The sequence below is a fragment of the Prionailurus bengalensis genome, chromosome E2 (genome assembly GCF_016509475.1).
Source record: "Prionailurus bengalensis isolate Pbe53 chromosome E2, Fcat_Pben_1.1_paternal_pri, whole genome shotgun sequence".
NCBI lineage: Eukaryota > Metazoa > Chordata > Mammalia > Carnivora > Felidae > Prionailurus > Prionailurus bengalensis.
Genome location: NC_057352.1, coordinates 62,066,892 through 62,089,312, shown reverse-complemented (window position 1 = coordinate 62,089,312; position 22,421 = coordinate 62,066,892). Strand labels below are relative to the sequence as shown.

Sequence of the window (22,421 nt, the reverse complement as noted above, 5' to 3'; positions counted from 1 at the left end):
GAGAGGGGCAGAAAGAGAAGGGAGCAGAGAATCCAAGGCAGGCTCTGCACTGACAATGGAGAGCCCAATGCGGGGCTTGAACTCACAAACAGTGAGATCATGACCTGAGCCGAAACTGAGACTCAGACACCCAACCAACTGAGCCACCCAGGCACCCCTGCCTCATACCTTTTTGCTTACTGTCTGTCTCTACCATCACCCCTCCCCCCACCAGAAACCAAGGGTTATGGACAAGTGTTCTGTTTACTTTCTTCAGGGCTGCTTGCCCAGAACAGTGGCTGGACACAGGAGGTGCTTCCTTACATGGACTGAGGAAGGAATAAGTCCACGAGTGAGGTCAGCCTTGAGTGAGAGAGGCTTCCACAAAGGTGTGTTAGCACCAGCTGTTGAACTGAATCAGTGTCTGGTAAACCAGGCCTTGGCTGAGGTACTGCGACACAGCAGAGAAAAGACAGACAAGGTCCTAGCACTCAAGGAGCCAGACAGACAATATGCAAAGATACAAATTGATAGGAGATAGGATAAGCACCAAAAAGGAAGTAAACAGGGTGACCAGACGGTGCAAAAGGCCAGGGGAGGAGGACAGTAGGCTCCGGGTAAGACCCAAAGGGTAGGACGGTGAGAACCACTGGAGGACTGGGGAAAAGCACAGTGCAAAACACTCGAGGAACCGAAAGATCCAGGGTGCCCGTGGAAAAGAAAGCAGGTCGGTGTGGCCAGAGACTGGTAAAATGGGAAGCCTGGTGAAAGGTGAAGTGAGAAGCAAAGCTGTAGCATTTGTACCCACATCGGCTTTGATTTGTGCCAAGACAGGAGCCACTGGAGGGTTCTTTTTTCTTAACAGCTTTATTCAAGTATAAATCGAGGTCTTGTAGATAAATACCCAGAAGTGGGATTGCTGGGTCATGTGGTAGCTCTCCTTGTAACTGCTGGCATAAGCTCCACACGGCTCTCCCTCGTGGTTGCACCATTTTGCATCCCCATGAACAGTGTGCAAAAGTTCCAGTGTCTCCACATCCTTACCAACACTTGTCGTCTTTTATTTTTCTGATAATAGCCATCCTAACAGGTACGAAACGATATCTCACTGTGGTTTTGATTTGCATTTCCCCGATGATTAGTAACACTGAGCATCTTTTTTTTAAGTTTGTTTATTTATTTATTTAGTAATCTCTACACCCAACGTGGGGCTCAAACTCATGACCTTGAAATCAAGAGCCACATGGTCCTCCAACTGAGCCAGCCAAACGCCCCAACATTGAGTATCTTTTTCTATACATCTTGGCCATTTGTATATCTCCTTTGGAGAAATGTCTATTCATGTCTATCTTGTCTATCTATTCATGTGTCTATCTTGTAATCAGGTTGTCTTTTTTACTATTGAATTGTTGGAATTCCTTATACATTTTGGAAACAAACCAGTTGTCGGATATACAGTTTGCAAATATTTTCTTCAATCCCACAGGCTGACTTTCTACTTCGTTATTTCCTTTGTTGTGCAGAAGCTTTTTAGTTTGATGAAAACCTGTCTCTTTTTACTTTCATTGCCTGTGCTTTGGGAGTTACATCCATGAAATCACTGTCAAGGTCAATGTCATGAAGCTTCTCCCCTATGTTTTCCTCTAGGAGTTTTATAGTTTCAGGTCTTATATTAAGTGTTTAATTCATTTTGTGTTGAGTTTTTGTGTGTATGGTGTACGATAAGTGTCTAATTTTTAAAAATTTTTTAATGTTTATTTTTGAGAGAGAGACAGAGACAGAGTGAGAGCAGGGGACGGGCAGAGAAAGAGGGAGACACGGACTCTGAAGCAGGCTCTAGGCTCCCAGCTGTCAGCACAGAGCCCCATGCAGGGCTCGAACTTACAAGCCTTCGAGCCGTGAGATCATGACCCAAGCCAAAGTTGGACGCTTAACCAACTGAGCCACCCAGCTGCCCCAGTAAGTGTCCAATTTTAATACTCGGCATATGGATATCCAATTTCCAAATGCCGTCTGTTGAAGGATAAAAATCGCAGGGTCATCTCGATAGATGTAGAGAAAGTATTTTTTAAGACTCAATACCCCATCATATTAAAACTCTCAAAAGTTAGGAATAGATGCAACTTAGCTCAACATAATAAAGGCCATATAAGAAAATCCACTATTGCCTCACCCCTAACCCCCTGCAGCCAGAGACTTAGCCAGGAGCACAGCCAGAGGCCAGGCCAGGGCTCCAGGGAGGGTCTGGACATTCCCCCGCTCCCCTCTCTGGGGTATGCTGGCGAGTTTCCAGCGTCACTGCAACCACGGGCGACTCTCGCATTTTCTCTCTTTATTAATTTTTGTTCTATAATTTTCCTGTGACATTCAGCCATCCTGGAAAACTGAAGGTTATTACACATATGACGGGTGCTGGAAAGTGGAGGGATCCTGGAGAGAGACTCTAAGACTCCAAGACTGTCACAAATGGTTTCTGCTGGCAACGAATCCAGTCCTCCACCAAACACCCTCAGAGAAGGAGACAGGAGCCACATGCAAGCCTTCCATATTGGCTCCAGGACCAGGAAGTCCCACTCCACATCTGACCACTCATGTTTGGCCTCCACGGAGCAGCAGCAGCTTTGCTGGGCTGGCGTCTTCAAATTCAGAACCTTGAATGTTGCCACCAGAGTCCTGCTGTGTGATGCCCTCCTACGCACACCTTAGGGCCCCTGGTGATGAGCTTCCTGGCTGGTGGGCTCAGAGATGAAGACCGGGTATGAATTATGACCCTGCCAGGAGCGGTAAATGACACCATCTCAGTCGAGCACTTGTCACAGACCAAGCGTGGTAAACCTGTAAAAATGGCTTTTGTGAATTAGCATTAAGGTTGCTCTGAGTTTGTTCAAGCTGCTATAACAGAGCACCACAGGCTGGGTGACTTATAAACAATTTATCGCTCACAGCTCTGGAGGCTGGAAGTCTGAGGTCGGAGCACGAGAACGGCTGGGTGCCGGTGAGGTTGCTGTTCTGGTTTGCGGACCGCTGCTGTCTCCTGGTGCCCTCACAAGGTGGAAAGGATGACAGAAGTCTCTGGGATCTCTTTAAAAGGGCACTAATCCCATTCGTGATGGATCTACCCTTATGACCCAAACACCCCACTTCCAAGTACCATTACATAAGGGTTAGGACCTCAACATACGAATTGGGGGGGGGGGGCACAAGCATTCATTCCATAGCAGGTGCGATGCTGAGAAACCCTGCTTTTGAAACTCACGGACTGAGGAACACTGTTTGTGATCATAATAGTGGCAACGGGTGTCCAGCTCCCGCCTGGGGTATGAAAGTCACACTGGCCACCGACTCAGGGGAGCCCCAGTGTGAGCTGTTCCCCAACACCCCATATCTACTTTAACTCTGTACTTCCCCAGGAAATGGGATTCTGGTCAGGTTCCAAGTCCTGGTCAGAAGCCCATATCTTCACACTGGGCCACAATGACTCGACTTCAGTTCGTTCAGTGTTGTCTGAGCCTGCCATCCCTCCAAATCCCACGGAAGCCTGGCTCATTCTTTACGTGGGAGAACTCCCACCCTGCCCCACGCCCCACTTGCGGTGGCCGCGACGGCTGCGTCTGTCTGGCAGTCTCTAAAGGCTGGATCTCAGCAGCCTCCAGTGCATACACTCGTGTTTGTTATTATCTAAGCAAGTAGTTTTCAAAGACTTGTGCGAGCACAATGAATCTAAAGTCCAAGCAGGCACCTGATCTTTGCGGCTGGGAAAAGTGCTCTTAAGAGGGGAGATGGCCTGGCTATAAGGAGCGGGGCAGCAGCCGAGGTCACCTCCGTTTGGTGCACTCACCTTCCTCTCCTCAGGTTGCTGCTGTCCCCAGGGGTGGTGGGAATGGTGACGACTCAGCCCCCAGCCTCCTCCGTTCAAACTGTGGCCCTGCCACTGGCAGCTGGACACCCTGGGACAGTTTTGCTTGTCTCCTGCCTCAGTTTCTTCGTCTGCTTCACAGGGTCACGCGAGGAGCACACGAGAAGGTGAAGAGCTCAAGATTGCCTGACCCTGCCTGGCCCAATTGCAGGGCTGCTGAAGAGTCCTAGGCTAGGATTACTGGATTTAGCAACTGAGGCATAATTGCTCGGCATAATCATGCCCTCAAGTGGAAGGTTACTTGTTGTTTGTCGGAAATTCCAATTTAACTAACTGGGTGTCCTGTATCTGTCCTGGCCGCCCTCTCCAAGTGTGAACTAAACTCCTGGCCCGAGTACCTCCTGCAGGGGACCAGGCAGAGGGTTAGGGAGGGTTGGGGCTTCTCCCCTATGAGGGCTGGCAGTGTGCCCAGGGCCGGACACCCCCGGTCCTTCACCTAGGCTGAAATGGACAGGCGGACCTGAGGGTGAGGTAGCCAATGAAGTGGCCGTCCCAAATGCCAGCCAATAGGGTCATTCCCACTGAAGGGTGCTGGGCCAATCAGAGCTCTCGTAGGAGGGTCTGCAAGACTGGGCAGCCACTGAGCTGGCCTCTCCTGCGCCCTCATGCCGGTGCCCCTCTGGAGACAAATTCCCTTTACTAACAATAACAGATACACTTAAGAGCTTACATTTGTGGCCTTTATTATGGGCCACATGCTGTTCTAGCCACTCCCCACGCGTGTTCTTGCTTTCTGTTGTGTAATAAGCCCCTCGGAAACTCAATGGCATAAAGCATCAGCCATTTCATTATGCTTCGGGAATTCGTGAGTCAGGAACTCACGTAGAGCACAGGGCTGGCTGGTTTCTGCCCCATGTCTGCAGCGTGGGAAAACAGCAGAGACCTAAATTACTCCTCATAAGAAACTAAAGCTAGAGGTTCATGGGGGAGAGTCAGTTGAAGGAGAGGGGAGAGGGACGGAAAACAAGGAAGCACGAAGCCCCTCCCACAGAAGAAGTCTGCGGAGAAGCAGAGATGTGCCAGGGGGCCGGAAGCGATGGGCTCCCACGCCTTCACCTCCCCACACCCCCACCACCACAGTCCTCACAAACTGGCCCTGCACACTGGCGCTAAGCCGGGTTGTGGGCCTTGGGAGAAGGAAGGAAGGGATTGGCCCGGGAGCCAGCCCCACAAAGGCAGGGTGACCCAGGCAGGCCAGGCGCATCGGAGAGATGTGGAGGAAGAGGAAGTTCTTGTGGGTGCAGGTGCTCGGGAGGGAAGGGCAGTTTGGGGCCGCTTTAAGCCAAGTGGAGACGTGCACAGCCTTGGGCCAGACACGTGGCTCTTCAACTTGCCAGCTGGCAAGTGCCCTCACTTCTCGGAGCCTCCATTTATTGGCCTGTGAAATGTGGTAATAATGACATGTTCCTCGTAGCATCATCGTGAAGGTTCCCTGAGGTGTCTGTGTTGAGCTCTCAGGAGGAGCCCCAGTAAGACAGTGGACCTGGGGCCCAGGAAGATCATCTGTGAATGTCAGGAGCCAGAAGGACTTTTCTCAACACTGGGCAGGTGTCTCAACTCTTTTTGGGTCCAAAACCCTTGTAGTTGGACACTGGTCGCCCTACAGCCACAGGAGTGCCACCAGGGGGCGCCTAGGGCCAGCACATTGCTCCCTGCCAGGGGTGTGCCCAGGTGCAGTGGCCCTGGCTCCCTAACCCCCACCAGCCCCTTGCCAGGGCCCAAGACACAATCCTCCAACACACCATAGTTTTCCGGGCGGTGGGGGCGGGGGGGGGGGGTGGTGGTATGTTCAAAGTCCTCCCTTCCAACCCCCACTGGGGTCTCTGGCTGTCTGCACCCTAACTTCCAGCACACAGGTAAACCAGACAGAAGCTCCGGAGTACGTCTCCCTGTGGGAGACTAGAGGTTCTCAATCTAGGGTGAGCTGCACCTGGTGTTCGGGATGAGCCTCCGTCTCCAGGACCCCCCTTCCAGAAGCTCCCCAGGGGCTGAGCCTTGACGCACCGGCAGCCTCTGAGCATAGCCCTTCTCAGCCACCGGCCTGGGAGACGATGCCTCTTTGCCCTGCTCCCACACAGACCTCCCCGTCTGCCCCTCCTCACCCCTTCAGACCCAACTTTCCAGAACAAAATGAAATCTCCAGCACCAGGCAGGGATATCTGACAGCAATAAATTTATTAAGTATCCCCTCCCCCAAAAATATAAACACAAACCAGTAAAAAACCAAAAAAAAACAAAAACAAAAGAAACAAAATAAGCCATAAAACATCAGGCCTGCAGCTGACAATAAAGCAGACACAAAAATGGAGGTGACCTATGGCGGGAAGACAGGACTCACGTGGGGTGGGGATGCCGTAAATACTGGAGGACAAGCTCTCGGGAGCCCTAGGGTGCTGTGAGCAGAGCTGGTGGGGGCAAGCCTGGGGGTGGTGTCAGTAGCGACGTGGCGCCAGGGGACAGGCCTCGTGGCCCTGGCCGCAGCCCGGCTCGCCCCTCCAGCCACTTCACTTGGGGCCCTGAGCCTCGGACTCCTCCTCATCGTCTTCGTACATCTCGCCCTCCTCCTCGGCCGTGGCGTCCTGGTACTGCTGGTACTCGGACACCAGGTCGTTCATGTTGCTCTCGGCCTCGGTGAACTCCATCTCGTCCATGCCCTCGCCCGTGTACCAGTGCAGGAAGGCCTTGCGCCGGAACATGGCCGTGAACTGCTCGGAGATGCGCTTGAACAGCTCCTGGATGGCCGTGCTGTTGCCGATGAAGGTGGAGGACATCTTGAGGCCCCGGGGCGGGATGTCGCACACGGCCACCTTGACGTTGTTGGGGATCCACTCGACGAAGTAGCTGCTGTTCTTGCTCTGGATGGCCAGCATCTGCTCGTCCACCTCCTTCATGGACATGCGGCCGCGGAACACGGTGGCCACCGTCAGGTAGCGGCCGTGGCGCGGGTCGCACGCGGCCATCATGTTCTTGGCGTCGAACATCTGCTGCGTGAGCTCGGGCACCGTGAGCGCGCGGTACTGCTGGCTGCCCCTGGCGGTGAGCGGGGCGAAGCCGGGCATGAAGAAGTGCAGGCGCGGGAAGGGCACCATGTTCACGGCCAGCTTGCGCAGGTCGGCGTTCAGCTGGCCCGGGAAGCGCAGGGACGTGGTGACGCCGCTCATGGTGGCCGACACCAGGTGGTTGAGGTCGCCGTAGGTGGGCGTGGCCAGTTTGAGGGTGCGGAAGCAGATGTCGTACAGGGCCTCGTTGTCGATGCAGTAGGTCTCGTCCGTGTTCTCCACCAGCTGGTGGATGGACAGCGTGGCGTTGTAGGGCTCCACCACCGTGTCCGACACCTTGGGCGAGGGCACCACGCTGAAGGTGTTCATGATGCGGTCCGGGTACTCCTCGCGCACCTTGCTGATGAGGAGGGTGCCCATGCCCGAGCCCGTGCCCCCGCCCAGCGAGTGGGTCAGTTGGAAGCCCTGCAGGCAGTCGCAATTCTCACATTCCTTCCGCACCACGTCCAGGACCGAGTCCACCAGCTCAGCGCCCTCCGTGTAGTGACCCTTGGCCCAGTTGTTGCCAGCCCCGCTCTGACCTGTGGGTGAGGGGGAGAGGGGGCAGGGGGAGCACAAGACCAGTCAGGCCTCCGGTGGCTGCCTGAACAGGCCACTCAGAGCACCACTGGGGACACCCTGTGCCTGTCTCCCTCCGTGCAGTGGGGGTGCCCACACCCGCACGCTCCCTCCATGGCCCTCCATGCCAGCCATGCTGTGTGCTGGGGACCCCACTGCCTGGTGCCCCGTGTTAAGGGCTCGAGACAGGAATTGAGGACCTGGGCTTGCAGCTCTCGCTCTGCCTCCCTCGGGGGTCCTGGGTGAATCTACCTGTCCCCCTCCCACCCCCCCCCCCCCCGCAGCCCACCCACCCTCTGGCTGGCCATGCTGGCAGTGTAAGCGGTGGCCTCCAGAACCCCAGAATCCCTCACGGCTTGGGGTCTGAATGTGGATTCGAGCCCCTCAGCTGGGGTGTTGAACTCCGGAAGACAGAAATGGGGTGAGGGTCTCTTGATCACAGCAATGCTGCCTGCCCATGAACTTGAATCCTCTGGAGACTGACTCGTGTCCTGCCAGCTCTGTAGCAGTCTCCTAAGCTTAATTCTCTGCCTTACACATTGTTCTGCCTGAAATACACAAGTGGTTTCTATTCTCTGCACAGAGCCTTTTCTCTGGGCCCACTGCAACAGGGGAAGGTCATTTCTGTCCTGCTAAGTGGCGACTTTGCTCTGTTGTTTCACTGATCTGGATCTGCCTGTGATGGGGGTCTGCATCAGAGTGTGGGACAGGGGAAACTTACCGAAGATGAAGTTGTCAGGCCTGAAGAGGTGCCCAAAGGCCCCAGACCGGACACTGTCCATGGTCCCAGGCTCAAGGTCCACGAGAATGGCCCGAGGCACATACTTATGAGCTGAGGAGGAAAGGGGTGGGTTATGTGGGTCACACAGGGGAAGGGACGCCTACCGCCCTGTCCCGCCAGAGTCATGCTGTCACCATGAGTGCTCAGACTCTCTGGGACCAGAGAGGTGGGAACCACGTGTGAAACGGGGATCGTGGTCAACACCTCAGACAGCCGGGACCTCATCCTACGTCCACGTGGGCAGGCTGATATTTCTCCAGTTCGCCGTGGACATCATTTTACACCAGTTGCTAAATAGCCCCTGCTCTGGACCCTCCCAGGGGCCTCCTGCGGGACCTCCAGGACCCTGCCCAGCCCTGTCCATTCCCCTGGACTGTGTATGTGTCGTGTGACCATTACACGTATTTGAATCTCACTAGGGTGGCAGTTCCCAGGGTCCCTTGTCTTTGTTTTGTGAGTCTCAGGTTGCATCTGCCAAGCTGCTGCTAGGCGGGCAGAGATGCCGAGACCCGGCAGTCAAGAAGCCCTCTCCCCACTCCTCCCAGGTCGAGCACGGGGCAAGGTGGGAGCTCACAAGAGGCCTCGTTGTAGTAGACGCTGATGCGCTCCAGCTGAAGGTCCGAGTCCCCCACATAGTTGCCACTGGGGTCTATCCCGTGCTCGTCGCTGATCACCTCCCAGAACTGCAGGGGGAAAGGAAGGGTCAGCAGGTGCTTGCGGCCCCCACCAGGCCCTTCGCCTCCCACGGACTCAGCCCTGGGTATAGATTAAGGGGCCTGGATGCACAGCTTGCACTCACTCCTTTCGGTGACTTTGGAGAAGAGCCCCCAAGCTCTGTCATCCGCCACAAGATTGTCCCAGCAAATATGCACGTCCACTGTCCGCACGGTGGGCGCGGCCTGCAGCCCTCAGGGTGGTTCCGGGCTCAGCTGACACAGACCCGGGCCCCCAGACTCAGCCCTGCACTTGCTAACCAGGGGCCTGGGACAGCCACTCCTCCGTGAAGGGGTAGTAATAATCACCCTCGCGGGGCGGTTTTCGTTATTTCTCTTTTCAGATGAAGAAACTGAGGCACAGAGATCAAGGACTGCCCACAGCAAGTGACAGGGTCCAGGATATGTGTGCCCTTCGGTGTCAGGGCAAAGGCTGTCCAGAGACAGGGTCCGGCAGTGCCCAGGACACCATCAGCCTCAGCCACCAGGAACCACAGGGGCCCCGAGTGGGAACTGACTTGCCTGGGGCCCCCCAGCCAGTCCTCAAAGACCTGCCCGGCCCCAACCCCCGGGGCTTCCTTCCTCCACTGCCTCCTGCCGTCCACACTGCCCTCCTCCGACTCCGCTCCTGCAGCTGTAGCAGGGCCCAAAAGCCTAGAGCGGGGCCTGCATTCAGGAACGGCACCACCTCTTTCCAGCTGTGTGACCCTGGCCGGGTCCTGAGGATTCTCTGTGCCTCGGGGCCCTCATCCGTTCGGTAGGCCGGATGGTGGAAACAAGGCTTCCCAGGAGTAAAGCGAGTTAATCTGTGTGGAGCGTGTGAGTGGGGGCTTGTAAGTGAGCACACAAAGACACACTCCCCGGGGGAAGGGAAGGCTGCCCGGAGCTCTGCTCTCATCCCAAGGGCATCTCCAAGCTTTTGTGGATACTGTGGGCCCACTCAGGGAGGGTCACTGGTCACATGCCGTGGGACTTCCCGGTGCCCCTCCCCTTTGCTCCCCAGGGTTGGAGTGACTTTCAGAAGATGAATGGGATGAAGGGCTCAAGAAGTAACAGACCTCTACACGTGAGTCATGTGCTGGCAAAAGACGGCTCAGTGAAAAAAGCAGTAAGAAACCAGCGTGCTCGTCCTCATCGATATGTAGATGTCTCTAACAGGCACACAGAGGTCTGCTCCAGGGAGCTGTGCCTGGCAGTGTGGTTCTGGGCTGGGGAAGGGTTCTTTTCACTGTATACCCTTGGGGTTTTTGGAATTCTTTGTCATGTGTTAATTTCTAAACAACAACAAAAGATTAGTTTAAAAAACATTTTTAAAACCCTGATAGTTATGGGACGCCTAGGTGGATCAGTCAGTTAAGCATCCAATTTCCCCTCAGGTCCCGATCTCAGGATCTGTGGGTTCGAGCCCCGCGTCGGGCTCTGTGCTGACGGCTTGGAGCCTGGAGCCTGCTTCGGATTCTGTGTCTCCCTCGCTCTCTGCCCCTCCCCGCTCATGTTCTCTCTCTCTCCCTCTCTGTCGCTCGGTCTCTCTCTCAAAAATAAACATTAAAAAATTTAAAACCCTGATCATTATGAAAAGTGTTATTATTATAAAATGCATGAAAAGTCTTGGTAGTTCGTCCAGAGAAGGTGTGTTTGGAGGTCATCCCTCAGTGAGGACAGGGGCTGGACTTATTCCCCGTTTTGTCATTGTTAACTGTTCTTTTTACACTGTGTCTGTTAATTTTGTAATTAGAAACAAACACACAGAAATGTCACTGAGGTATTTGGGGCCTGATCAGAGCTTCCTACCGCTGCCCTCCTCAGTCCCAGGCCTTTGTGAGAGCCTGAGCCAGGGCCTTGGTCCCCAGGGCTCCAAGACACCCCAAACCTCTGGTGTCAGGGACACCCGCAGCCCCTGTAGAGGAGTGATGAGCTCAAGACAACAAGTGTGGGGCCAGCAGAGAGTGATTCAGTCACCCTGCCATCAACATATCTACAGAAAGTTGTTGAAAATGCATCTGTGAGAAGCACGGTCTTCCAGGAGAAGACGGACCAGATCCATCCAGCACCAGTCAGTGTGTGCCAGTGACCCCAGCTTTTGGGACCTCAGTTTTCTCAACTGTAAAGTGGACACGATAATAGTACCCACATCACATGGTTAGCACAAGGCCTGATGCATTCAGCAAATGTTGGCTTCATTGAGTTAAAAGGTCTTAGATGCTATTTATTTTTTTAAAAATTTTAAGTTGTATTTCTTTATTTTGAGAGGTGTATGTGGGGGGGGGGGGTGAGGGAGGGAGTGGCAGAGAGAGGGAAGAGGAGAAAAAGAATCCTAAGCAGGCCCCACAGGGTCAGTGCAGAGCCTGAGTGAGGCTCAAACTCAGGAACGCTGAGATCATGCCCTGAGCTGAAATCAAGAGTTGGTTGCCTAACCAACTGAGCCACCCTGATGCCCCTTGGATGCCATTTAAAAAAAAAATTTTTAACATTTATTTGTTTTTGAGAGAGAGAAAGAGACAGAGCGTGAGCAGGGGAGGGGAGGAGAGAGAGAGGGAGACACAGAATCCGAAGCAGGTTTCAGGCTCTGAGCTGTCAGCACAGAGCCCGACACAGGGCTCGAACCCACAAGCTGTGAGATCATGACCTGAGCCGAAGTCAGACACTTAAGTGACTGAGCCACCCTGGTGCCCCTAGATGCTATTTTAAAAAAATTTTTAATGTTTATTTATTTTTGAGAGAGAGAGAGCAAAGGAGGGGCAGAGAGAGAGGGAGACACAGAATCCGAAGTAGGCTCCAGGATCTGAGCTGTCAGCACAGAGCTTGACGTGGGGCTTGAACCCACAAACCACAAGATAATGACCTGAGCCAAGTAGACACTTAACTGACTGTGTCAGCCAGCCACCCCCCTTAGACGCTATTTAAATTTGTAAAGTCCTATGTAGAAAAAATAAATAAAAATAAAAGTTAAAAAAAGCAATATACTTTGGGGCCCCTGGGTGGCGCAGTCGGTTAAGCATCCGACTTCAGCCAGGTCACGATCTTGCGGTCCGTGAGTTCGAGCCCCGCGTCAGGCTCTGGGCTGATGGCTCGGAGCCTGGAGCCTGTTTCCGATTCTGTGTCTCCCTCTCTCTCTGCCCCTCCCCCATTCATGCTCTGTCTCTCTCTGTCCCCCCCAAAAAATAAATAAACGTTGAAAAAAGTTAAAAAAAAAAAAAGCAATATACTTTGAGATAGTGTGGTGCAGTAAAATAACATCACTGATAAAAGCCGATTCCAAGACGCATCTTTGAGGGAAAGGCATATCGCATAATGATGCATGGAGTAAAAAAGCAAACCTCACAAAAGATGCTGTATCTCTCTACAAAGATATACAGATAACATGCGCAGGAAACAGGCTGGAAGAATGGAAACAAAATTGCCCCCCAAGGAGAGCAGAACGTGGAGGCAGGAAGGAGGTGGTAGGCACTTTGCCCTCATCTGCAGTGTCTCCACTTTTTACAAGAATATATTAAGAATTGCTTTTGAAGTTAAAACTAATAAAATGTGATTTAAAATAAGGATCTTGGGGCTCCTGGGTGGCTTAGTCAGTTAAGCGTCGGACTCTGGATTTCGGCTCATGATCTCATGGTCAGTGAGATCGAGCCCCGTCTGAGGCTCTGCGCTGACAGCGTGGAGCCTGCCTGGGATTCTCTCTCCCTCTCTCGCTGCTCCTACCCTGCTGGAGCGTGCCCTCTCCCTCAAAAAAATGAACTTCTGAAAAATCTTAAGAAAAATAAGTATCTTGTTAGTAAAATATGTAATATAAAATAAAACATAATTTTGTAAATTAAGTAAAAAATTACGACCATCACTGCAGTTGAGAAAACTGCCAGATGGTGTGTGGACCCCAGGGTCCAGGCGGCATTTCCTACCTCAAGACACCGTCACCACCCCCCACCTCCGCCCCCGCGGCGCTGTCCGTGGTGCTGATCCGTTGCCGCGTCCGCGCCCAGGGGCCGGCCAAGTGTCTGGGCGGGCACAGGAGCCCCAGGCAAGTGGGGTGCAGCAGCTCCGCCAGAGGGAGGGCTAGCCGATTCAGGGGCGTTAAACCCTTTTAGGTCCTCGATGTCTTTCCCCGCTTCGAGCACAGAGAGCGTTGCCCTGACCCATTTAGGAGGCGCTGGGAGAGGAGGCGGGTGCGAGGAAACCGGAAATCCCTCCCCACACTGGCCGTCAGGGCCAGGGTCCGGGCCCGCCCCTCCCAGGCTCCGCCCAGCGGCCGAGAGAAGGGCGTGCAGACAAAGGCTCCTGGCCGGCCCTGCACCCCAGGGGAGGAGGGCGAGGCCCCCAGATTCATCCGCCTGTTGAATGGACGCGGTGGGGGGGGGGGGGCATCCCGATATATCCATGCAGACCTAAACTCAAAACTCCCGCCGTGTCCCCCCTGGGCGGGTGCCTCAACTTCCTGGAGCGACCCTTGGGAGGAGAGCGGTACCCCATCTCACCACATACCTGCGAGGTGGTGCGCCTAGAGCACCTGGCACAGCGCTCAATACGCAGCGACCATTGTCATGAGTCAGTAATGCGCCAAGCTCACCCTCAGGACAGATGTGTTCTCTCCTGGCCCCAGTCTCCCTGACTGCCCTAGATCCCCCACAGCCAGGCCCCTCCCTGGAGCAGGGACCCAAGCTGAGTCAAGCACCACCCAAGGACCTGCAAGCCTGCTGATCGTGATGGAAAGGAAAAGTTTGCTCTCTCCCCTCACCAGGGAGCCCCAAACCCCCAAACTAGTATGGGATTAGGAGACTGAAATGGCCAGTGCACTGCCTGTCCACAGGGCAGATGGCAGCATCCACTAAGCCCGTACATGGGGCCTAGCCCAGGGGGCTTTGAATACTTTCCGAGACAAGGAGGCCAGAAGGAAAGGGCTTGACAGCTGCCACTGGTCACCAAAGAAAGGCAGCGGTGGGAAAGGGAGAAGCAATCCCCCTCCCTGCAAACCCCATCTCTCCCTGGTTTGAACTGTTAGAAAGGATCAGATATTAATGTTTAAAACAACATACAGTAAGAAAATCAACCCAAAAGGAATAAAAAGTAATGAGCAATCTCTAAGAAGCAGAAAAAAAATCTCCCCGGAGGACACTGTCTGGCACTCAGGCTACTGCCTCTGCCTTTCTTCCTCCCACCCCTGCCCTCCTGGCCGTCCCCCCACCTCAGCAATACCTCTGGCGTGGACTTGCCTTTGCCTGGTACATGTCTGTCCCGGTCACAGAAGGGAGGGGTGCATAACTGGACTCGCTACACGCCCAGGCTCAGGCAGGACTCGGGACTGCCCTCCCTCCCCCCAGTGACCCTTGACACCCCCCCCCTCCCCCCGAAGCAGATGTTCAGGGCAGGCCTGGCCCCTGTGACCACATTAGTGAGCCCTCCGCCCCTCCCACCTGGCCAGGGCAGCTGTCAGTGACTGCCCCAGGAGCCCTGATTTGATTTGAGGCCATCATCCCCCGGGCCTCCCCCTCCCGCAGTCCCCTTCCTGGGGCAGACACAGCTGTCTCCTTGGGTGATTAGGGAGTCTCCCTGGTTCCACCCCTCCACCCCATCCAAGTCGCCTCCACCCTAGAGAAGTTGCAATTTACATGTCAGCCACGAGGCTGCCCCAGCCCTGTCGTAATTAGCTTTTTGTTCTTGCCTGGTTTCCATGGCAACAGCCTCCAGAGGAACCTTTTCCTAGGCCCCTTCCCCTCCAAGACCTGTCTCCTCCCACAGCCTCCTTCGGGAAACCCGCCCTCCACCGTTCCCACCCCGCGTCCCTGGCCTTGGTCCTGACAAAGCCACTCCTGCGGCCCCGTTTTGTTCTGAGGGGTGCCCCAGTGGGCAGCAGGCCCCACCCACCCAGCCTGAGCCCTAGGCTGGCCGTCTGCAGAGCGTGGCTCTGTCTCGCACTTGCTGTGTGACCTTGGGCAAGGGACAATCTCCAGGATGTGACACCTGTCTCCTGGGTTCCAGCGGGGAATATAGGACCTCTTCTTCCCCTCAGTCCCAACATCTGTGAGGTGGGCTAACAACAGTGGAGGGGAGGCGCGGGCGATGATGCAGCTGTCCATCCCGGGAGCCCGGCTTTGTTCCCGCGTCCTACCCCCAGACTCCGCGGTCCCGGGGTGGGTACTGCCCACCCAGCTCCACCGGGTGCTCTGACCAGGCTGGGCTGAGCCGAAGGAGAGTCCCGGCCCGGACCAAGGTCACCCCGACTTTGTGCCCAACCCTTCCCCCCAACAAAGGAACAGGGTGGGGTCAGGAAGCCCAGGGCTGTAAGAGGGAGGTTAGGGACACGGGGGTGGCCTGGCCGCTGGGAGGACATCCTGTTGCTGGGGGGCTGGGGGGGGGGCGGGCGGGCGGAGTGGGAGCACGGCCGACAGAATCGTTACGGCTTTGAAGGGTGACGCCCCACCCAAACCTGCCCACCCATCCATCAGGCTCAAGGCTGCGTAGGGACCCCGGAGAAGAGGGCCACGCCCAGACAGTCCCCGCAGCCGCAGCCGCTGACTCGAGCCGTGCTCCGGCAGGCCAGAGGTGCCCGGGCAGGGACAGAGGACACACGGCGTGCAGGTGGCAGGGCGGGGATCCCGATGCCCCGGTCGCCCGCCCGCCGCGGGGCCCGGCTCGTCCCTTTGTTCTCTCTCGGCTTCGCAGGGGCGAGTGCGACGCGGGGTGCGGCTCGCGGGGCCCGGGCGCCTCCCTGCTTCCCTCCCTCCGGGGCCCGGCGCGGGGTGGGGGTGCGGGGGGCGCGCGGGTCTCGGGGCCCGGAGCGGGGCGGGGGTGCGGCGGCGCGCCTCCTCACCTTGGCCCCGATCTGGTTGCCGCACTGGCCGGCCTGGATGTGCACGATCTCCCTCATGCTCGGTGCGGGCGGCGGGCGGCTGCGGGACACGCGCGTACAGGCCGGGGCTGGCTGCGGAGGCTCGGGCGTCCCCGCCGCCCGCTCTTATAGGCCGGGCCCCGCCCGCCGCGCCCGGCCTGGCGTCACCGGGCGCGGCCAATCGGAGGGCGCCGCCGCAGAATGCGGCACCGGCCTGCACCATCAGCACCGCGCATCCCCACTCGGCCGCGCGCTGCGGCGCCTCCTCCCGCCGCCGCCGGGGTCTGGGGGCCCGCGGGGGGCGGGGGGCGGGGGGCGGGGGGTGGGGTGGGCCGCACACTGAAAGGAGGGGCTGGAGGGCTCCGGGGAGGACAATAGAGGCCCCTCTCGGCTCTCGGACGCCGCCTAGGCCGCCCTCCCCGGTCCCAGCGCAGCGGCAGCCCCACCCTGAGGCTTTGCAAGGACAGCCTTTCTCCCCCACACCCGTTCAGGGACCACCCCCACGTTCCCACCCCAAAAGACCGAGATGGACGCCTCTCAGCTCCCTGTCTTGTGGCATGAAGGGACAAACAAGGTACTCTGAGCTTTGCCGGATCCCTTAGGGGTGGGGGACGCGGGGAAAGGCTGCAGCAGTCACCGAACCCTCCAGAAGAGAGCGTGGGGCAGGGCTCAGAAACGCCGAGTCAGAAGGGCGGTGGGAGAGGGTGGCAGCTTCTGCAGTGGGGGTTGCGATCCTGCCTCCTCCTCCCCCAGGGGCCTGCCACGCCATTCCAGACGGACCTTGCACATGTCACAGCGCCTGCCATGTGTCCGCTGCTCAGTGAATACCGGTGTCGGGAATGGTCATAAGGACACAAGCCAGTCCAGGGACTGGCAGGGTGGGGGGTGGTGGGCAGTGGGTTCTGTCTGCTTCACCTCCTGATTTCACTTGTACCCCTAGACCCTTGGTCCAAGTGAGGCCAGCACAACGTGGTGGGGGGGGGGGGTCTATGTGGTGAGATGGTGTGTGCCTAAGGCAGAGGGGGTGGGGCTCTTGGGGGAAAAACTGGGAGGGGGTCCCCTGGTCAGAAAAGAAGGGAGAGAAAGAAGCAGACGAGCCGTGCGGACGTTGTGCTGCACGTACATATGCCACTGGCTCGATGTTCCCCTGGGGTCAGACATCGTACTGAAACCACCTTATAATAAGGTCCTTCTGATGTTTCAGTAAGAAAATCTTCCAGGGCCTCAGTCACAGTGCCCGGAGGTTCCATAAGCAGCCGGCGGTGCGCCTGTGTGTTGCCTGGGTGTGGCTGTGCACAAGCCCCTCTTTCCCTCCTGAAGCTCTCCAGTTTGGCTAGTCCAGAAATGGGTCTTTTGTTCTCCAGAGACACCCCTCCCCCACTACATGTCCACGATGTGGCTTTCTGTGGTTGGCTTCTGGGTGTCTGGGGCCCCTCCCTGCCTCCCCCCTCCACCACCACACCCCCTGTTCAGGGGGTCGTTGGTGAGCCTTGGCTTCTGGCTGCCTGGGGCCCCTCCCTGCCTCCCCCCCCCCCCCACACCCTGTTCAGGGGGTCGTTGGTGAGCGTTTGGATCTTCCCCGGAGCTGGCTGCACCTCCCCGTCTGAGCGAAGGAAGAAGCTTTGCAGCATCCTGCTGGCCAGGACCCATTACCCACATGCCCTGCCTCCCTGAGTGATGGCATCAGGCCAGGCCAGCTCTCCCTCCATCCCCAGAGGGCTCTGGTGCCAGGTTCAAAGCTGACTCACCATCCTGTCTCCCAGCAAAGGCTGGCCCTGCCGGGAACCAGCTCCTGGCCTTGAGGCCAGCAGTCTGGGCTGAAGCTGCCAGCATGGGTGGGGACTGGCTGGGGCAGCGCTGCGGGGCGGCTGGCCGGGGGCTGCAGGAGCCCTCAGCGTTACTAGACCTGCCTTCAAACTGGCTGGTACCGTCACTTTGGCCTCCGCCGAACCTGTATGAGGAGGGGGTCGTCTGTGCGCTCAGTGTGTGTGGAGCAAACCAGGTGGGCTCTTCAGTGAGAAACGCAGGATCGCAACAGAGGGGGGACCCAAGGCTTTCTGGCACCAGGCAGCATGGTTCACCCCAGATGTCCACTCCCTTGGGGTGTGGACTTGGACAGGCCTTGGACAGACTTACTCCATTCGGGGAGGCCTTGCCTCAAACACTTCCCAGAGCTGGCTGAGTCCTAACCCCCCTTCCAGAAGGGCAGTGCTGGGGGGAGAGCAGACCCCAGCCCCCAGCCCACTCTACACTGTGGGCCCCTCCATGTTGTTCAGAGCAGACACGGAGGAGGGGTGCCATGACTGGGCCGAGAGAGGGATGTGCTCGGGCTGAGGTCACAGATGCGTCACGGGGGTCCAGCTTTGGCTGCAGCCTGGACAGTGCCGAGTCGTGTCACCATGGAGGTGTCTGGGGTGGTGCGGCTGCTGCTCCTGCTGTCTCTTTACTCTGGTTGCTCTGAGCTGGGGGTTTGCGCCATGAAGAGAAAACCGGACACGGGCTCAGAGCAGGTGTGAGTGCCTCCCCCCACCCCTCCCGCCACACTCTCCCCATGGGCCGGGCTTCAGGCACTCTGGGTCCTTTGGGGCTATGGCTTTTTTCTTCTTTCTTTCTTTTTATTTTTTTTTTAATTTATATCCAAGTTAGTTAGCATATAGTGCAACAATGATTTCAGGAGTACATTCCTTAGTGCCCCTTCCCCATTTAGCCCATCCCCCCTCCCACAACCCCTCCCGTAACTGTTTGTTCTCCATATTTAAGAGTCTCTTATGTTTATGCCTTTTTTTTTTAAACATATTTATTTATTTTGAGAGAGAGAGAGAGAGAGAGAGAGGGAATGAGCAGGGGAGGGGTGGAGAGAGAGGGAGGAAGAATCCCAAGCAGGCGCTGTGCTGTCAGCGCGGAGCCCCGTGCAGGGCTGCGTCCCATGAAGGGTGAGATCGTGACCTGTGCCGAAATCAGGAGTGGGATGCTTAGCTGACTGAGTCACTCAGGGCTGTGGCTTCTTCACCTGGGCAGGCCAGCCACGGTTTCTGGCTGGTTTCTGGGACTCACTTCACCCTGTTCATCACCCTCAACCCCACCCCTGCCCCTCCCCCTTCCTCCTCCCTCTGGCTTCAAGCAATTTCCAGAAAGAGGCAAGACGGGCGGTGGAGGCGATGCATTGAGCACAGCATTTATTACCAGGCCACTTCCCAGCCCTGAGACCCTGGGCTGACACTGGCTCACTGCTTCAGGCCGACAACCCCCGCCTTGGCCTGAGCAGGCACTGGCCGGCGCCGTCTGCCAGATACGTGGGGTGCACACAGATAGCCACCCCCAGCCCCCATGCTCTCTGGTCACCGCTGAGCCTTGGATCAGCCCCGCCCTCCGCCGGAGCCCGTGCAGACACGGTCCCTCTGCCTGAAACAGCAGCTCACTTCTTCCTGAAGCAGGGCTGCGAAGCCAGGTCCTGCTGGTCACAAAGTCCCTTTTCCAGAGGCCCTCCCGGGGAGCAGCGCTTGTCATTCGGCCCACACGGAGACTTCGCATCCCGACAGGCCAAGGGGCACAGATCCATAGACTTGGCAGCAAAGGTGGGTGTCCTCGCCTGGTGCCTGGCTGGAGGTGGAGCGCTCCAGGGGTGGGCAGGGTCCCCGTCCAGGGGCCCAGGACCCACCTCTAGTGCCTGCGGCCCCGCCATCTCCCCAGCCTCCAGTCTCCACAGCAACTCCTGGAGGTCTGTGCTCTCTCCCTTCTCGGGCCCCAGAGGGTCCATGCCTCCGCACCGCCAGAGATCGGCTCATCCGTCCCCTTTGGCAAGTGCCTGCCCCTGTCGCACAGGAATCAGGCCATAGGATATCCCCACCTCCCTCTGCCCGGCACCCTGGCCCCGAGCCCGCAGCCTCACCATGAGCACAGCAGCACCTCTTGGAGCGTCTTCCGGAGCTCCTGGCTGCGGAAGGCGTAGATGAGGGGGTCGACGATGGAGTTGCAGATGATGAGGGTGAGGAAGAGGTTGAAGTTCTTGAAGACGCAGCCACAGATGGGGTGTCGAGGGCAGAGGACCATGAGCGAGAGGTGCAGGAAGAAGGGGCCCCAGCAGAGAAAGAAAATGCCCAGCAGGATGGTGAGCGTGGCCGCGCCCTTGAGGCCCAAGCCCTGGTGGACGGGGCGCTGCCGCTTATGGAGCCGGGCGATGCCCCGGGCGTGCTGGCACGCCCGGGCGAGCATGTGGACGTACAGCACGGCCATGAGCACCAGCATGGCTACAAAGAAGCTGACGAGACAGAGCAGGACGGCCGTGTGATCGTAGTAGGCGATGAAGAGCGTGCTGGAGAGGACGCTAGCCACCCAGATAGCTGAGATAGCCCGCCACGCCCGGGGCAGCGTGACGATGCTGTGGTACCGCAGCGCGTAGAAGATGGAAATGTAGCGGTCCACGGCGATGGCGCCCAGGAAGCAGAGGCTCGACACCATGGCGCCACAGACCAGCACGTCAATGATGTCGTCCAGCTGCTGCACCACGGCGGCCCGGCCGGCCAGGGTGCCTGCCTCCAGCAGCAGCATGACGGCCGTCTCCAGCACACTGCTCACGCTCACCAGCAGGTCGGACACGGCCAGGCAACAGATGAAGTAATACATGGGCGAGTGCAGGTTGCGGTTCTTGGCAATGGCGGCCACCACCAGCACGTTCTCCACCACGCTCACCAGCCCCAGGCTGAGAAAGAGTCCGTCGGGAACGGACACCTCCAGGCACCGGGGCCCTGTCTGGTTGGCGGCCAGCCCGAGGCGCGGGGCGGCTGGGGAGGTGGAGTTGACGGAGCCCAGCAGCCTCCTCTGGGGGCCCTGCACGGACATAGTCCCGCCAGGGAACAGGAACGGGGCCTCACTCCGCGGCGTCCTGCTCAATAGTGGTGCTTCCGGCAGGCTTCATCGGTCCCCCCGGGGGCCGCCCTCGCAGTCACCGTCTCCCCGTCCGGACAAACGTCAGCTCGGGCACAATGCAGCTGGAAAGACCCCAGCCTCCCACCAGAGCGGTCACTTCTCGGCCAGGACCCCAAGCTCCCTTGTACCAACCCTCTAGTCTCTCTGGACCCTCGGCCCACCTCCCCACCTCTTCCGTGGAGGTGCGGTGGCTCGGGTCCGGACGTACGTTTTTCTATGCCTCTTGCTGCCTCGTGGCCGGCCAGGCCTCCTGCTTCCCCAGGCCCGGGGTGGGCTGAGGTCCCAGGAAGAATGAAGCCTTTCTCCGGTTCTTCCAAGTCCCCGGAGCCCCTCCTCCTGAGGGCGGCCACGTGATGGGCGTGCACCCTGGACGCACCAACAGAGAGCACCCATGGTACCCCGGCCTGCTGCCAGGCAACACAAATGGCATCCAGGGCCGTCCTCACTCCAAGGGCCCTGGACCTTCAAGGGCCCCTTCAGGGCTCGGCTGGGGATCTCCCGTCACCTGTGTTCCACCATCACTCCCAGCCTGGCTCTGCTCCCGGCATCTGTTTGGGTGTGGCGCGGGGATGGGTGTGTGTGGGGGGGGTTCTCCTCTAAATCTACCCCAAGACTTCTAACCCTCCTCCAGGCCCGCTGCAAACACCACCTCCTTCCTGGAGCCATCTCTGATCCGGGACACCCACCTGATACCACTCTGCCTTGGGAACAGCCATTGGCTGTTGACCACCCCCGGCCTGCAACACCCCCATGTTAAATGCGAAGGGTAGCCCCTGCCCCCAAGAACCCCACCCCCTTCACTGAGACCTGCTGCAGGGCATCCTGGTCACAACAGCCTTTTGCTCTGCCTCATCCTCCACTGGGGGAGGGGCAAGCCCCCATTTCCTCTGCGGAAGAAACCACTTCAAGGGCAGACCTCAGTCTGCGACCACGACCACGTGGTGCGCTGCCCAAGCCACCGCACAGCCTGCGGGCACCTCGCCCCAGAGTGCTCCCAGCGCTTTCTCACCGAAGACTGCCATCTCTCTTCTAAAGGGCGAGGGTGGGCGGGGGGATCGAACTGTTGGTTGACAGGCAGAGAAAATCCGGAGCGAGAAAGCGGAGTGACTCGTTCTGTGGTGGTGGTGGGGCCAGGAGGGGACCGGGAGGGAGGTCTCGGTGTTTGGAGCGTATCTGTGACATTCCCGTTGAAGCCAGGTGGCCTCTGATGGCAGGGCCCACACATGTGACCACACGTCAGTACCCGCTTGTATTGCTCATCACACAACTCACAAAGCTCCTTTACCCCCTTTGGTTTGTGCTCTTTATTGAAGTACCTCATACGTAAGAAGTACACAAATCATAAAAAGTGCAGGTGAGTGGGTGCCCCAACCTCCACACAGCCAGGAAAGCAGCACCCAGATCAAGCCATCAAACATGAACTGCACCAGAACCCTTGGGGCATCCCCCCTGCCCTGGGAGCCACCCCATGACCATCAGTGAATTCTGCGTGTGCTTTCCTGCTTTCCTCTGCTTTGCGCTCAGACACCTGTGCGGGTGCGAGCAGCGGTCCTTGGCGTACAGAGCACCCTGGACGTCTCCCCAGACCCGCCAGGCGTTCCTGTCCCATCTTCTGGTGGACACAGGGAAGGGCTCCCGCGGGGCAACGCCTAGCAACGCGCGGGTCTGTTTC

General features: G+C 57.6%; 1 protein-coding gene across 1 annotated transcript; it reads right to left on the bottom strand.

The window, feature by feature from the left end:
* Nucleotides 1-6,051: 6,051 nt before the first annotated feature.
* Nucleotides 6,052-22,402, bottom strand: LOC122494330. Its single transcript, XM_043599392.1, has 8 exons — nt 19,712-22,402; nt 19,243-19,556; nt 17,572-17,774; nt 15,992-16,162; nt 15,806-15,948; nt 8,868-8,976; nt 8,234-8,344; nt 6,052-7,475 (listed from the first exon to the last, which is right to left on the bottom strand). Exons 1-8 carry the CDS (start codon nt 20,660-20,662, stop codon nt 6,400-6,402), a joined length of 3,078 nt encoding a protein of 1,025 aa, XP_043455327.1. The 5' UTR covers nt 20,663-22,402; the 3' UTR covers nt 6,052-6,399.
* Between the last annotated feature and the right edge of the window lie 19 nt (nt 22,403-22,421).

What these genes read in the sequence shown, in the direction of transcription:
- LOC122494330 (XM_043599392.1), bottom strand. Translation starts at nt 20,662, where the DNA reads ATGTCCGTGCAGGGCCCCCAGAGGAGGCTGCTGGGCTCCGTCAACTCC. An exon ending in AGGTGCTGCTGTGCTCATGG is followed by an intron (nt 19,557 to 19,711) that starts TGAGGCTGCGGG and finishes GGGCCCGAGAAG; the next exon opens with GGAGAGAGCACAGACCTCCA. An exon ending in CTTTGCTGGGAGACAGGATG is followed by an intron (nt 16,163 to 17,571) that starts GTGAGTCAGCTT and finishes CCCTCCTTTCAG; the next exon opens with TGTGCGGCCCACCCCACCCC.